At 36.7% G+C, this 13,661-nt stretch overlaps 1 protein-coding gene across 2 annotated transcripts; it reads right to left on the bottom strand.

Annotated features, from left to right (window-relative positions):
- Positions 1 to 705: 705 nt before the first annotated feature.
- LOC136841440 (uncharacterized) lies at positions 706 to 13,104 on the bottom strand. 2 transcript variants are annotated; one of them, XM_067108476.1, is made up of 2 exons: positions 11,991 to 13,104; positions 706 to 2,270 (listed from the first exon to the last, which is right to left on the bottom strand). In XM_067108476.1, the coding sequence occupies exon 1, from the start codon at positions 13,080 to 13,082 to the stop codon at positions 12,030 to 12,032; it is 1,053 nt and encodes a 350-aa protein (XP_066964577.1). In that variant the 5' UTR covers positions 13,083 to 13,104; the 3' UTR covers positions 706 to 2,270; positions 11,991 to 12,029. The 2 variants fall into 2 exon arrangements, with proteins under 2 accessions (XP_066964577.1, XP_066964509.1); XM_067108408.1 differs by having other exon boundaries at positions 11,991 to 13,077.
- Positions 13,105 to 13,661: the final 557 nt, after the last annotated feature.

Genomic DNA, 13,661 nt, shown 5'->3' with positions numbered 1-13,661 from the left:
CTAGGAATCTTCTTAGTGCCTTCAAATTTCTTGGGGCTGGATAGTCTACAATAGCCTTAATCTTTCCTTCTTGCATTTTCAAACCATGTTCACTGATAACATGTCCTAGATATTCTAGAGATTTCTTCAGAAACTGACATTTCTTAATTTTTACCTTTAAACCGGCCTTTCTGAGCCTATCTAATACTAATTCTATTGTCTTGAAATGACTCTCTACATCCTTACTAGCAATTATTACATCATCAAGATAAACCGATACGTCTTCAACATCTCCCAAGATTTGCAGCATTAAACGTACAAACGTTAAAGGAGCTGAAGTAAGACCAAACGGCATTACCTCAAATTGCAAATGTTCTTTGTGAGTACTGAATGCCGTGAGATGCTTGGATTCTTCATCGAGAGGAACTTGCCAATATCCACTCAGTAAATCGAGGCTAGAAAAAACCTTGGCACCTCCTAATTGAGCTAACATGTCATTAATGACTGGCATTGGCATTCGATCAGGGATGGTGTGGGAATTCAATTTACGGTAATCAATTACCATCCTCCATGTACCGTCTTTCTTTGGAACTAGCAGTAAAGGTGAATTATAGGTAAGGTGACTTAGAAGGTATTACAACTCCATCTTCCTTCATCTCTTCAACCATCTCGTCTACAATGGGTCTTTGACTTATTGGAAGTTTGTAGTTAGGTATATAAAAGGTCTAGCACCATCTTCTATGACTATTTTGTGCTGCAGGACATCTGTCCTTCCTAACTTATCTCCTGTTACTGCTACAACACTCCTATATTTCTCTAATATCTGTATTAACCTGTCCCTACAATGAGGAAAATCTGTATTATTTACTTCCCTTCTAATTTAACTCTTGTGTCAGCTACAGAGACAAATGCTTTTTCACTTAGGGTTAGTAAAGGGTTAGTAATCACAATTCCCTTACAGAATTCTATGCCGGCATGCAATTCTAGTCTCTTGTCAGAATAATTATACACATAAGTCGTACAATTTCCACCATTAAGTCTTACTAGGGAATTGTCCATTTTCACAAAGTCTGGTAAGTCTTCATTAACTAATAACACATCTGTATCACCTAGGTTTTTATCTGTTACAATTCTAAGACAAACCTTTGTCAGACCTTGTGGATGCAGTATAACGCTATTGTTTAATTTGAGTTTTACAAGATTATCATCGGCAGTACTAACTAAGCAGATCTCTTCTGCATTCTGTGCATCGGCAGTGTAACAGACATCAGTATCATCTGAATTTTCATCTTGTGGTATCACAGAACCTATCTCTGTCATTTTTAGGTTGCCTAACAGCAACACCTCATTGAGATACTTCTCTTCCGTATCTTCTCTTATTATTAAGTGACTACAATCTATTAGCGTGTCAGGATCGTCAGGTTGGGAAAAAGAACTAAGTTCTTCGGAGGTATCTACTTGTCGTGCACTTGAGTTATCAGGTTCATACCTGCTATCTGAGAATTCCTCCTGAGTGGCTTCTAGGCTTTTAAAAGTAGTTTGTCTATCTTCTCCTATTTCTTCTATCATTGAATTTCTACACACTGTCCTACCCGGGTTAGCATTAAATTCTATTTCTATCTGTTGGATGTCTACTTCTTCAGATGAGGCTGTCTCAGGTAAAGTGATCAAGTTTATCTGAAACTGTTCCTCTTCTTCAAGAGAGCAAACATTTCCTCTATCAATTTCCTTGATAGTTATTCTTCCATTGCTACAATCTAGTGTAATTCCACATCTTTTCATAGCCTGGAAGGAAAATAGAGCTTGAGCTGGAAAATATTTCTCTTCCAACACCACAAACTCTTCCCTGTATTTCTTATTTAGAATTTCTATCTCTAAATTGACATTGCCTATAGCCCTTATTTGCTTTCCAGCGATCCCCTTTATGGTCCTATAGGATTCTCTCATTTGGGAAAGCTCACAACCTATATGTTTTGTTAAAGTGCCTTTATCTATGATACTTACAGTACTGCCTGTATCCAACAATATGGAACTCAGTACACCTTCTAAGTGTACTTGTATGATAGGCAACTCTTCCTGACACGTATTAAAATTCTTTACAGAAAACACTATTTCATTACTTCGAGTAATGTCTGTTGGGGACACATCCTTATTCACTGTCACTATTTCTTTCTGTAAGGATGGACCTTTCTGCTGCACTCTCTGTGATTGTCACTGAGAATCCCCTTGATTTGGGTTACTGGGGGAGGTATTTTGATTATTAGGCTGAGTACTTTGGTTATTTTGAGACCCTGAGAATTTCCCTGTTTGTTGTACCAACAGTTTTGGATCAAATGTCCTGTCTTATTGCAATTTGAACACCATTTGTTTCTTCTACAATTCTGTGTTGTATGGTTGTTATAACCACAATTTCCACAACTTTGTCTCTGCCTATTGAACTGTGGCCTATTATTCCCTGAATTTTGGCCTTGACTAGCTCCCCTCTGTCCAGGAGTCCTGTTATTTCCACTGTTATTTCCATTAGTTCCAGTGGTATTCCCATTGTTACCTCTATTTGGCGGCCTACCTTGATTGTTTCTATTTGATTGATTAAATCTCCTATTGTTGTTCCCACCATTTCTATCAAACGAATTTCTATTTCCTGATACCTAGACCTAGCTTGCCCTGATTGGTTTCTATTGGACTGATTGCTATTATTTCTTGGGTTTCCACTAGCTACGGTTCCCGTAAAATCTGCACTACTACTTGATGAATTCTGTTTTACTTTCCTTTCTATGTACATCAAAGTTTGTACAATTCCATCATTTGGCTTCCTATCACAGTACTTCTTTAAGGCTACTCTTTCTTCCTTACCCAAAGCATCGTAGATTGGTCCTAATGACATATATCTAAGTACCTTGGATATACTAGCTAAATCTGTTTCATCATCATCAAATTCATCCTTCCTTCCAACAACAATTCCTACAGCTTTCATATCTGTCGTCACTCTATCTATAGCTTCTTCTACTCTAGTGGCTAAAACTAAGTGATTACCCTCATATTTCTGATGATGGAAAGTTCCTATGTTATACCATGGATCTTTCTGTGCTTCTGGTTGCCAAAATTGTAAGCACTGTTTCTTGAATTCGTTAAACAGAGTAATATTCCTAAAAAGTACTGAATGAAGAACTGTATGTGCATCACCATGTTCCATACTAACATACAAGAGTGCTTCATCTATTTTCTTTCTCTCATCTGTGATACCAGCAGCTGAAATTCTGCTTTCTGTGTCTGCTATCCATCGATTTACACCATATTCTTCTAATCTACTTTTATCTACATTACTTGGGTCTACCGTTCCACAAAATCTAGTGGCTTGGGTTATTACGGCGGCTTGCGCCATGTTGTTATTTCTAGGTACAATGGAAGTTATTGGGTTAGTGGTTACAACTGAAGGGTTAGGCGCACTCGGTAAACTAAGTGGGGACCTTGACTACGAGAACGTCTGGGTCTAGTATTACTAGGATCAATTGGTCTAGAAAGTCGTTCAGGTACAGGTCTTAGGTTATATGGAGTCTGGTCTTCGCTTCTTGTCTGTTGCAGTCGGGAGATAACTTCGTCCAAAGTGTTATTCATATTAATTCATAAAATATTCAATGATTCCAAGAATGAAAAAAAAAAAAAAAATAAATTTGAGAATCAGGTACTTACTTCAATTGCATGTTTGCTGAGTTGACTGTATCCTCTATACAAAAAAATTCAAATTTTTCCTAACTCATTCCTTCATAGGACTCTCTCACAATCTGAAAAAGTCTGATATTAGTATTTATGTATACAATTGTTTGGGTTCCACTGCAAAATGCTGCGCCAAGTGTTTAACAAAAAATTTATTATGATAGAATTATTTAAACAGAATTGTCTCTATCACCAAGTGAACGAAAATTTCTATTTTTTAAAAAAAAAAATTACTAAATATGAAAAAAAAATTATTTCCTTCGTACAACAATAAGGAAATATTATTCAGAATATTATTCAAAAGAAAAATAATTTACTTAAATCATTTATGTTTAAAAAAAATTATTTGCGCACTGCAGGGAAAAATAATTATATAAAATTTCACGCACACAAAAAAAAATTTAATTATTCACAGAAAAAAAATTCTCTTGATAATTCCCCGATACTAGGAATGAATGTTTACTATTCAATTAGCTTCGTGTCGCCTTGCACTTGAAGATCGCGCTGATTGCACTTGAGCGCAATTTGTCGTTAGCATCCAGCGATAATTCGGCACAGCTCGGCCGACTTCCAGTCCGTACTTGCTGAATTTGGCGAAGAAAAATTTTGGAATCCCTTCCAAATTGTTGATTGAAGACGTTACTTCCTTTTCGAGAGGCGGTTATCAACGCGTTGACTTCTAAACTTTATCGCCGTTCCGAATTCTTCACTTCTTTCTTTCGTCGCCGTCTTCCGCTCTCATTCGTCGCCGTCGTCGTCACTGCTCTGCTACCGCTACTTTTCGCTAAGTCTCCCTTTTAGCGACCAAAAATTTTTGGAATTTCGTGTATTTAAGTCCGTACACGATAGAAAAGTTCACTGAACTGACGTAGATATTAGCGACTTTCATACGTCCGCCAACACAGTTTGTTTTCGTCTTCTCCGCTTCTGCGATCGGCGTAGTATAGGGCGAGTTGCTGATTCTTTCTTTCGTAAATTTCGTTTTTTTATAAAAATCACCGCTGTTCTATGCCGTGATTATTACTATTGTTCTTATTATGGTCATATATAATTATTAAACTGAATTTCTGGTTGATCTTATGCGAATGTTCGGAAGTTTCAAACTAGGCAGAGATTTACCGCTGTCAATTTTTCATTCCGATCGACGCAAAAAGATTCACTGCTTCTTGGAATATTTCGTTCTGCTTCGTTTCCCTTCTGCTACAGTGTTGATGTTGTATTGGTGTTTCTAGTGCTGAAGACCGTCTTGAGATTATTTGCGCTGTTAAATTGAGAGTTAGTTTTAGCGCCGTCACTGCTCACTCTCTGTAAATTTCTCTAGGGCCGTGAACTTTAATGTTTTTCAAATGTGCGCTGGGCGAAATCCTCCGAAACTGCCACCAATTTATTTGTTATGCGGTGCAGTTTTTTTATTTGTATTGCGTTGCACCACATATGAATGACTCTGTTTCTGTCTGTTGACTTTCACTTGATAGTAACGCAGGGGACTCGGTAAGTTAGGTTGAAATTGTCTATTAATATTTTCTACTTTTTCAGGAGGGGGTAAGTATTCACCGGGCACGGTTTTTCATAAGTTTTATTCTAACACTAAACTATTTCACACGGCCAGCCACACTGGACTTAGAAATTTCTTGATGTTAAGAGAGAGAGCGAGTGACACAATCCTACCCAATTTGGTTTTCAAGTAACTCTGGCTAAAAATTGATCAGAATGAACTCTGGACCTATGTTGAATAAAACTCCGCCTCCTTGAGGACGTCTACTTTACTCTTAATGGTTCAATCTTAACTCCCACTTTTGGCAAGGACAAATCAGGTCAATTTTGCTGACCTTTTCACTTTTAGTCTATCCTCTAACTCCTCCTTCCTTTCCCACATCTTGGAGGTTTGTTATGGTTAGTCTTCAATTTACTTGGTCCTCATGGCTCATCATTTTAAACTATCAACATCTCTCTCTCTCTCTCTCTCTCTCTCTCTCTCTCTCTCTCTCTCTTTCATAATCCCGATCAGTGAATCTCATACTTATTCACTGCATAACATCACTCGGTCACCTACCTGCATTGACTACAATGCAAGTAGATAACCAACTCAACAATATACAAAACCATTACAAAAATTAATTCTATAGCCAACCAATGAAGGTAAACTAGCAATAATAATATAGTCAATTTGAATTCAAGTAGTCATGTAAGCAGGTGTATTTAAATTATATGAATGCCTATAATATACATTCAAAGAAAACTTGACTATAGTCAATTATTTCAATGTCAATAATTTCTATTAACAACAATAAATGCAAGAAATATTATAATGCATATAGTGCTAAACAAACAATATATGAATTTAATATCAAATACTCAAACTAAATGCAGAAAATTATGGCAAAGTAAATATATCAAATGCCTATTACTCTCTGGTTATCAATCATAAATTGTAAAAAAATCAATCATCAAATGTTCAAGTGTCAATGCAAGTCAATGGTAAACGCTATCACTCTCTAGGAAGGATTCTGTCCATCATGTCTTTGATTATGGTAAGCTTATTCAATATTAATTTCCTGACAATTATAAAAGAAATGAAAGCAAACAGTACCAAAAGAATGACATTTATGAATGACATGATAGGAGAAATCTCGGTCTTATATGTATGAAAGAAAGTATGAACCTCTTCTAGCTTTGTGAATGTCTCCAATTCCAGTTCTGAAAGTTGAAATTCGTTAATAACTGCAAACTGATGTACACTTTTACTGAAATTCAAACTGTATGTCGTGAAGACTGTAGGTTTGTAATACAAATTATGTAAAATAACCAATTCACAAGCAGATGAAAATGAGTGTACGTTAATGAAAACTACTTCTGTTTTGTTTGACTTACAGTCAATCTTAGCATTCAATCTGTTTGCTGAGAACACAAAAATTTCATCATCAATGATTTGAGCCTTGAAAGTTTCTGTAAACGGTATATATTTACAATGGTTCTTACCATTCTTGTTGTTTACAAGATCATCTAGGCAATGAAGAGCATTCAAGGGTTCATAGAAATTCACAATGTTACAAACATATACACCATCATTAAGCATGACACATTCCCTGAATTTATGTTCGGGAATTTCGGTCACTAGGAAAGAATCATGCTGCAAGGCAAAGTGTCGAACTGTTCCTTCTAGTACAATGGACTTATTATCTACTACCATTGGGAATGGATAGACTGACATCAATGAGTTGACGTCTGGATTGTTGAAAGGGATCACTAGTATGATTTGATTGGCTACCACTTTCACTGTTATCAGGCCATAATAGTCCACTATATTTTCTACTAGTGGCTTCAAGTGATTGTTCACAACACATTTCTGAATAATGGCTTCAATTTCACTAGGGGTTATCAGAAAAGGCGACAGCAGGTTTTTACCTGCCATCATGATTGCATTGAGTAATTCCTTGTATTCCAGAAGGAAATTACTTGTTTCTATGAGCAGTTGCTCCATCATTTCTGTTTGATGGATTCTAGCAATTTCTGATGAAACATTATGGAGGGCACTATTCACAAATTCTTTCAGCACTGTGATCATTTTCTGATTTTGATTGACATTTCCTATTACTTTATTATAGACAGTGCCCTGCTCAGAAGCCCAATTTTCAAGTTGTGCCACTCTTTCCTTTAGCCTTTCAACATTACCATCGGTCGCCACTCCAAAGAGATTGTGTAAAGCGACGCCTATAAAGGGTATGAGTGATCGCTTTACTACTTTCCTTGGCATAACACTATCGATGTCCCTCTGCAACTTGGAGAGCATGTCGTACAAATTTCTATCTTGGACACTTTGTAATCCTGCCTGTATCTGATTGCTCAGCTGGACTAACTGCTCTCTCTGATCGATAATGGAGTCCGTCTGGATCTTAACAATGGCTAGGTCCTGTATCATCTTAACCTTGCCATGCTCCTTGATGATGGCTCCCTTCCTTAGTTGTACGAGTGAGTTCACAATTTGACTCACTGCCAACCACCATACAATCCATTTGCTGAAATAATGTTATTAAGCAGTAAAAATCTTATCAACTACATTTGTTTACCATTGCACTTGCCATTACCTTCTTCTCAAATTATACCTTGGGGTCATTGAAGATTCTATTTTATTATCTATCTTATCTTTATTGGACAAATCTTTTAACTGGGTAGACGACCAAGGTTCTGAATGAACTACTTTAATGTGGTTCCAATGTACAATGGATTCTTTCAAGGTAATTTCATGCATTAACTTGAATTTATTCAACTTCAAAACTTCTAAAACTCTATATGGACCTCGAAATTTTGGTGATACTTTAATATTAGGTCCTTCAAGAACATGATTGAGTACATAAACTTGTTGTCCTACCTTTAACGAGGGTATGGTGGATCTGTTATTGTAATACTTACTAGATTTTTTTATGTAACTCCTTTAATCTAGCCCTGGTGACTTTAACGGTCTCGTACGTACGTCTTGTCTTCCAAGCAATATAGTCCTCGTAGTTGTACGTACGTCTGGGTGGTGTGGCATCATCCAAAAGTGAATTTGGCATTCTCTTTTGGTAGCCATACAATAGGAAATGAGGAGTTTCTCCTATTGATTCATTTACTGTGTTGTTTAGAGTAAATTGTATGTCTTCGAGAGTCAAGTCCCAGTCTTCAGTGTTTGGGGTTACCAATGTTTTCAGAACATCCTTTATCTTGCGATTTGTTCTTTCTACTGCTCCATTTGAGCTTGGCTTATATGCTGTTATTTGACATTTCTGTATTTCATAAAAGTCACACAGTTTCGTTAGAATGTCACTAGTAAATTCAGCAGCATTGTCTGAGAGCAAAACTTGAGGACATGAATGTCTGGTTATAATTCTAGACTTAAAGGCTTCTGCCTGCCACCGTTGATGCTTCTCTGTTTCTAGTTGGAACAATTTCTACGTATCTGGTCAAATAGTCAATGAAAACTAAAATCTGTTTATTTCCTCTGATGGTGTTCGGGAATGGACCTAAGAAATCCATTGTGACTACTTGAAAAGGATTTAATTCTGAAGGATACATTTCCAGAGGAGCCTTGACGTTGACATTCCCCTTATGTATATTACATAGGGTACAATTCTGAACAAATCGAGTAGCATCTTCACTACATCGAGGCCAAAAATAGTTTCTAGTGATTGTTCTACATGTTTTCTTAATTCCAGGATGTCCTGATAACTTGTATGAATGGGTTAGTTCTAAAACGTCTTGTATTAGTGTATTAGGAATGTACAAACGTGAACAAGCATTTGGTTCGTCTGAAGTCTTGTACAATAACCCATCTATCAATTGAAACTCTGAATTTTTCTCACCTTGCAAGAGGTTACCAATTACTTCCCTTATTCTAGAATCCTTTTGTTGTTCCTGACGAACTTTGTCTAAATCTAAGTCTGTGATTTGACAACTGAAGGCGAAATTATGAGTGGTAATTTGTTTCTCGTTCTCTTCTTGTGATCTAGATAAGGCGTCAGCTAATGTGTTATATCTACCAGGTATGTATCTAAATTCTGGGGCAAATTCTAATACGCTAACGAACCATCTATTGAACTTCATATTGTTGGTAAAAGCCCTTTTCTTGAAAAGATCACAAATGGGTTTATGATCTGTAAGAACATTAATTTTATGTCCTAGCAAAATGTGTCTAAATTTCTGTAATCCCCAGACTAATGCCAAACATTCCCTTTCTGTTGTACTGTAATTTCTTTCAGCTGCATTCAAAACTCTACTGGCATAGTATACAGTCCTCATCCTTGTTTTATCCTTTTGCATCAAGACGGCACCTAGTCCTGTACTTGAAGCATCACAGGCTAAGTAGAATTCCTTCTCGAAGTCTGGATAAACTAGGATAGGATCTGTTATCAACATATCCTTTAGTGTTTTGAACGCTGCTTCCTGTTCATCTTTCCACTCATAGCTAGCATCTTTCCTAGTTAACTCAGTTAATGGTTTTGCTATGGTAGCAAATCCCTTTATGAAAGGTCGATAATATCCTACCATACCTAGGAATCTTCTTAGTGCCTTCAAATTTCTTGGGGCTGGATAGTCTACAATAGCCTTAATCTTTCCTTCTTGCATTTTCAAACCATGTTCACTGATAACATGTCCTAGATATTCTAGAGATTTCTTCAGAAACTGACATTTCTTAATTTTTACCTTTAAACCGGCCTTTCTGAGCCTATCTAATACTAATTCTATTGTCTTGAAATGACTCTCTACATCCTTACTAGCAATTATTACATCATCAAGATAAACCGATACGTCTTCAACATCTCCCAAGATTTGCAGCATTAAACGTACAAACGTTAAAGGAGCTGAAGTTAAAAGTAAGACCAAACGGCATTACCTCAAATTGCAAATGTTCTTTATGAGTACTGAATGCCGTGAGATGCTTGGATTCTTCATCGAGAGGAACTTGCCAATATCCACTCAGTAAATCGAGGCTAGAAAAACCTTGGCACCTCCTAATTGAGCTAACATGTCATTAATGACTGGCATTGGCATTCGATCAGGGATGGTGTGGGAATTCAATTTCCGGTAATCAATTACCATCCTCCATGTACCGTCTTTCTTTGGAACTAGCAGTAAAGGTGAATTATAAGGTGACTTAGAAGGTATTACAACTCCATCTTCCTTCATCTCTTCAACCATCTCGTCTACAATGGGTCTTTGACTTATTGGAAGTTTGTAGTTAGGTATATAAAAAGGTCTAGCACCATCTTCTATGACTATTTTGTGCTGCAGGACATCTGTCCTTCCTAACTTATCTCCTGTTACTGCTACAACACTCCTATATTTCTCTAATATCTGTATTAACCTGTCCCTACAATGAGGAAAATCTGTATTATTTACTTCCCTTCTAATTTTAACTCTTGTGTCAGCTACAGAGACAAATGCTTTTTCACTTAGGGTTAGTAAAGGGTTAGTAATCACAATTCCCTTACAGAATTCTATGCCGGCATGCAATTCTAGTCTCTTGTCAGAATAATTATACACATAAGTCGTACAATTTCCACCATTAAGTCTTACTAGGAATTGTCCATTTTCACAAAGTCTGGTAAGTCTTCATTAACTAATAACACATCTGTATCACCTAGGTTTTTATCTGTTACAATTCTAAGACAAACCTTTGTCAGACCTTGTGGATGCAGTATAACGCTATTGTTTAATTTGAGTTTTACAAGATTATCATCGGCAGTACTAACTAAGCAGATCTCTTCTGCATTCTGTGCATCGGCAGTGTAACAGACATCAGTATCATCTGAACTTTCATCTTGTGGTATCACAGAACCTATCTCTGTCATTTTTAGGTTGCCTAACAGCAACACCTCATTGAGATACTTCTCTTCCGTATCTTCTCTTATTATTAAGTGACTACAATCTATTAGCGTGTCAGGATCGTCAGGTTGGGAAAAAGAACTAAGTTCTTCGGAGGTATCTACTTGTCGTGCACTTGAGTTATCAGGTTCATACCTGCTATCTGAGAATTCCTCCTGAGTGGCTTCTAGGCTTTTAAAAGTAGTTTGTCTATCTTCTCCTATTTCTTCTATCATTGAATTTCTACACACTGTCCTACCCGGGTTAGCATTAAATTCTATTTCTATCTGTTGGATGTCTACTTCTTCAGATGAGGCTGTCTCAGGTAAAGTGATCAAGTTTATCTGAAACTGTTCCTCTTCTTCAAGAGAGCAAACATTTCCTCTATCAATTTCCTTGATAGTTATTCTTCCATTGCTACAATCTAGTGCAATTCCACATCTTTTCATAGCCTGGAAGGAAAATAGAGCTTGAGCTGGAAAATATTTCTCTTCCAACACCACAAACTCTTCCCTGTATTTCTTATTTAGAATTTCTATCTCTAAATTGACATTGCCTATAGCCCTTATTTGCTTTCCAGCGATCCCCTTTATGGTCCTATAGGATTCTCTCATTTGGGAAAGCTCACAACCTATATGTTTTGTTAAAGTGCCTTTATCTATGATACTTACAGTACTGCCTGTATCCAACAATATGGAACTCAGTACACCTTCTAAGTGTACTTGTATGATAGGCAACTCTTCCTGACACGTATTAAAATTCTTTACAGAAAACACTATTTCATTACTTCGAGTAATGTCTGTTGGGGACACATCCTTATTCACTGTCACTATTTCTTTCTGTAAGGATGGACCTTTCTGCTGCACTCTCTGTGATTGTCACTGAGAATCCCCTTGATTTGGGTTACTGGGGAGGTATTCTGATTATTAGGCTGAGTACTTTGGTTATTTTGAGACCCTGAGAATTTCCCTGTTTGTTGTACCAACAGTTTTGGATTAAATGTCCTGTCTTATTGCAATTCGAACACCATTTGTTTCTTCTACAATTCTGGGTTGTATGGTTGTTATAACCACAATTTCCACAACTTTGTCTCTGCCTATTGAACTGTGGCCTATTATTCCCTGAATTTTGGCCTTGACTAGCTCCCCTCTGTCCAGGAGTCCTGTTATTTCCACTGTTATTTCCATTAGTTCCAGTGGTATTCCCATTGTTACCTCTATTTGGCGGCCTACCTTGATTGTTTCTATTTGATTGATTAAATCTCCTATTGTTGTTCCCACCATTTCTATCAAACGAATTTCTATTTCCTGATACCTAGACCTAGCTTGCCCTGATTGGTTTCTATTGGACTGATTGCTATTATTTCTTGGGTTTCCACTAGCTACGGTTCCTGTAAAATCTGCACTACTACTTGATGAATTCTGTTTTACTTTCCTTTCTATGTACATCAAAGTTTGTACAATTCCATCATTTGGCTTCCTATCACAGTACTTCTTTAAGGCTACTCTTTCTTCCTTACCCAAAGCATCGTAGATTGGTCCTAATGACATATATCTAAGTACCTTGGATATACTAGCTAAATCTGTTTCATCATCATCAAATTCATCCTTCCTTCCAACAACAATTCCTACAGCTTTCATATCTGTCGTCACTCTATCTATAGCTTCTTCTACTCTAGTGGCTAAAACTAAGTGATTACCCTCATATTTCTGATGATGGAAAGTTCCTATGTTATACCATGGATCTTTCTGTGCTTCTGGTTGCCAAAACTGTAAGCACTGTTTCTTGAATTCGTTAAACAGAGTAATATTCCTAAAAAGTACTGAATGAAGAACTGTATGTGCATCACCATGTTCCATACTAACATACAAGAGTGCTTCATCTATTTTCTTTCTCTCATCTGTGATACCAGCAGCTGAAATTCTGCTTTCTGTGTCTGCTATCCATCGATTTACACCATATTCTTCTAATCTACTTTTATCTACATTACTTGGGTCTACCGTTCCACAAAATCTAGTGGCTTGGTTGATTACGGCGGCTTGCGCCATGTTGTTATTTCTAGGTACAATGGAAGTTATTGGGTTAGTGGTTACAACTGAAGGGTTAGGCGCACTCGGTAAACTAAGTGGGGACCTTGACTACGAGAACGTCTGGGTCTAGTATTACTAGGATCAATTGGTCTAGAAAGTCGTTCAGGTACAGGTCTTAGGTTATATGGAGTCTGGTCTTCGCTTCTTGTCTGTTGCAGTCGGGAGATAACTTCGTCCAAAGTGTTATTCATATTAATTCATAAAATATTCAATGATTCCAAGAATGAAAAATTGAAAAAAAAAAATTTGAGAATCAGGTACTTACTTCAATTGCATGTTTGCTGAGTTGACTGTATCCTCTATAAAAAAAATTCAAATTTTTCCTAACTCATTCCTTCATAGGACTCTCACAATCTGAAAAAGTCTGATATTAGTATTTATGTATACAATTGTTTGGGTTCCACTGCAAAATGCTGCGCCAAGTGTTTAACAAAAAATTTATTATGATAGAATTATTTAAACAGAATTGTCTCTATCACCAAGTGAACGAAAATTTCTATTTCGTAAAAAAATTACTAAATATGAGAAAAAAATTAT

Source organism: Macrobrachium rosenbergii, chromosome 1, assembly GCF_040412425.1.
Source record: "Macrobrachium rosenbergii isolate ZJJX-2024 chromosome 1, ASM4041242v1, whole genome shotgun sequence".
In the NCBI taxonomy this organism is placed as follows: domain Eukaryota; kingdom Metazoa; phylum Arthropoda; class Malacostraca; order Decapoda; family Palaemonidae; genus Macrobrachium; species Macrobrachium rosenbergii.
The sequence above is the reverse complement of the archived record's forward strand: the minus strand, read 5'-3'. Positions and strand labels throughout refer to the sequence as shown.

Coding starts and splice junctions, on each gene's coding strand:
- LOC136841440 (XM_067108408.1), bottom strand. CDS start 1,926: ATGAGAGAATCCTATAGGACCATAAAGGGGATCGCTGGAAAGCAAATA.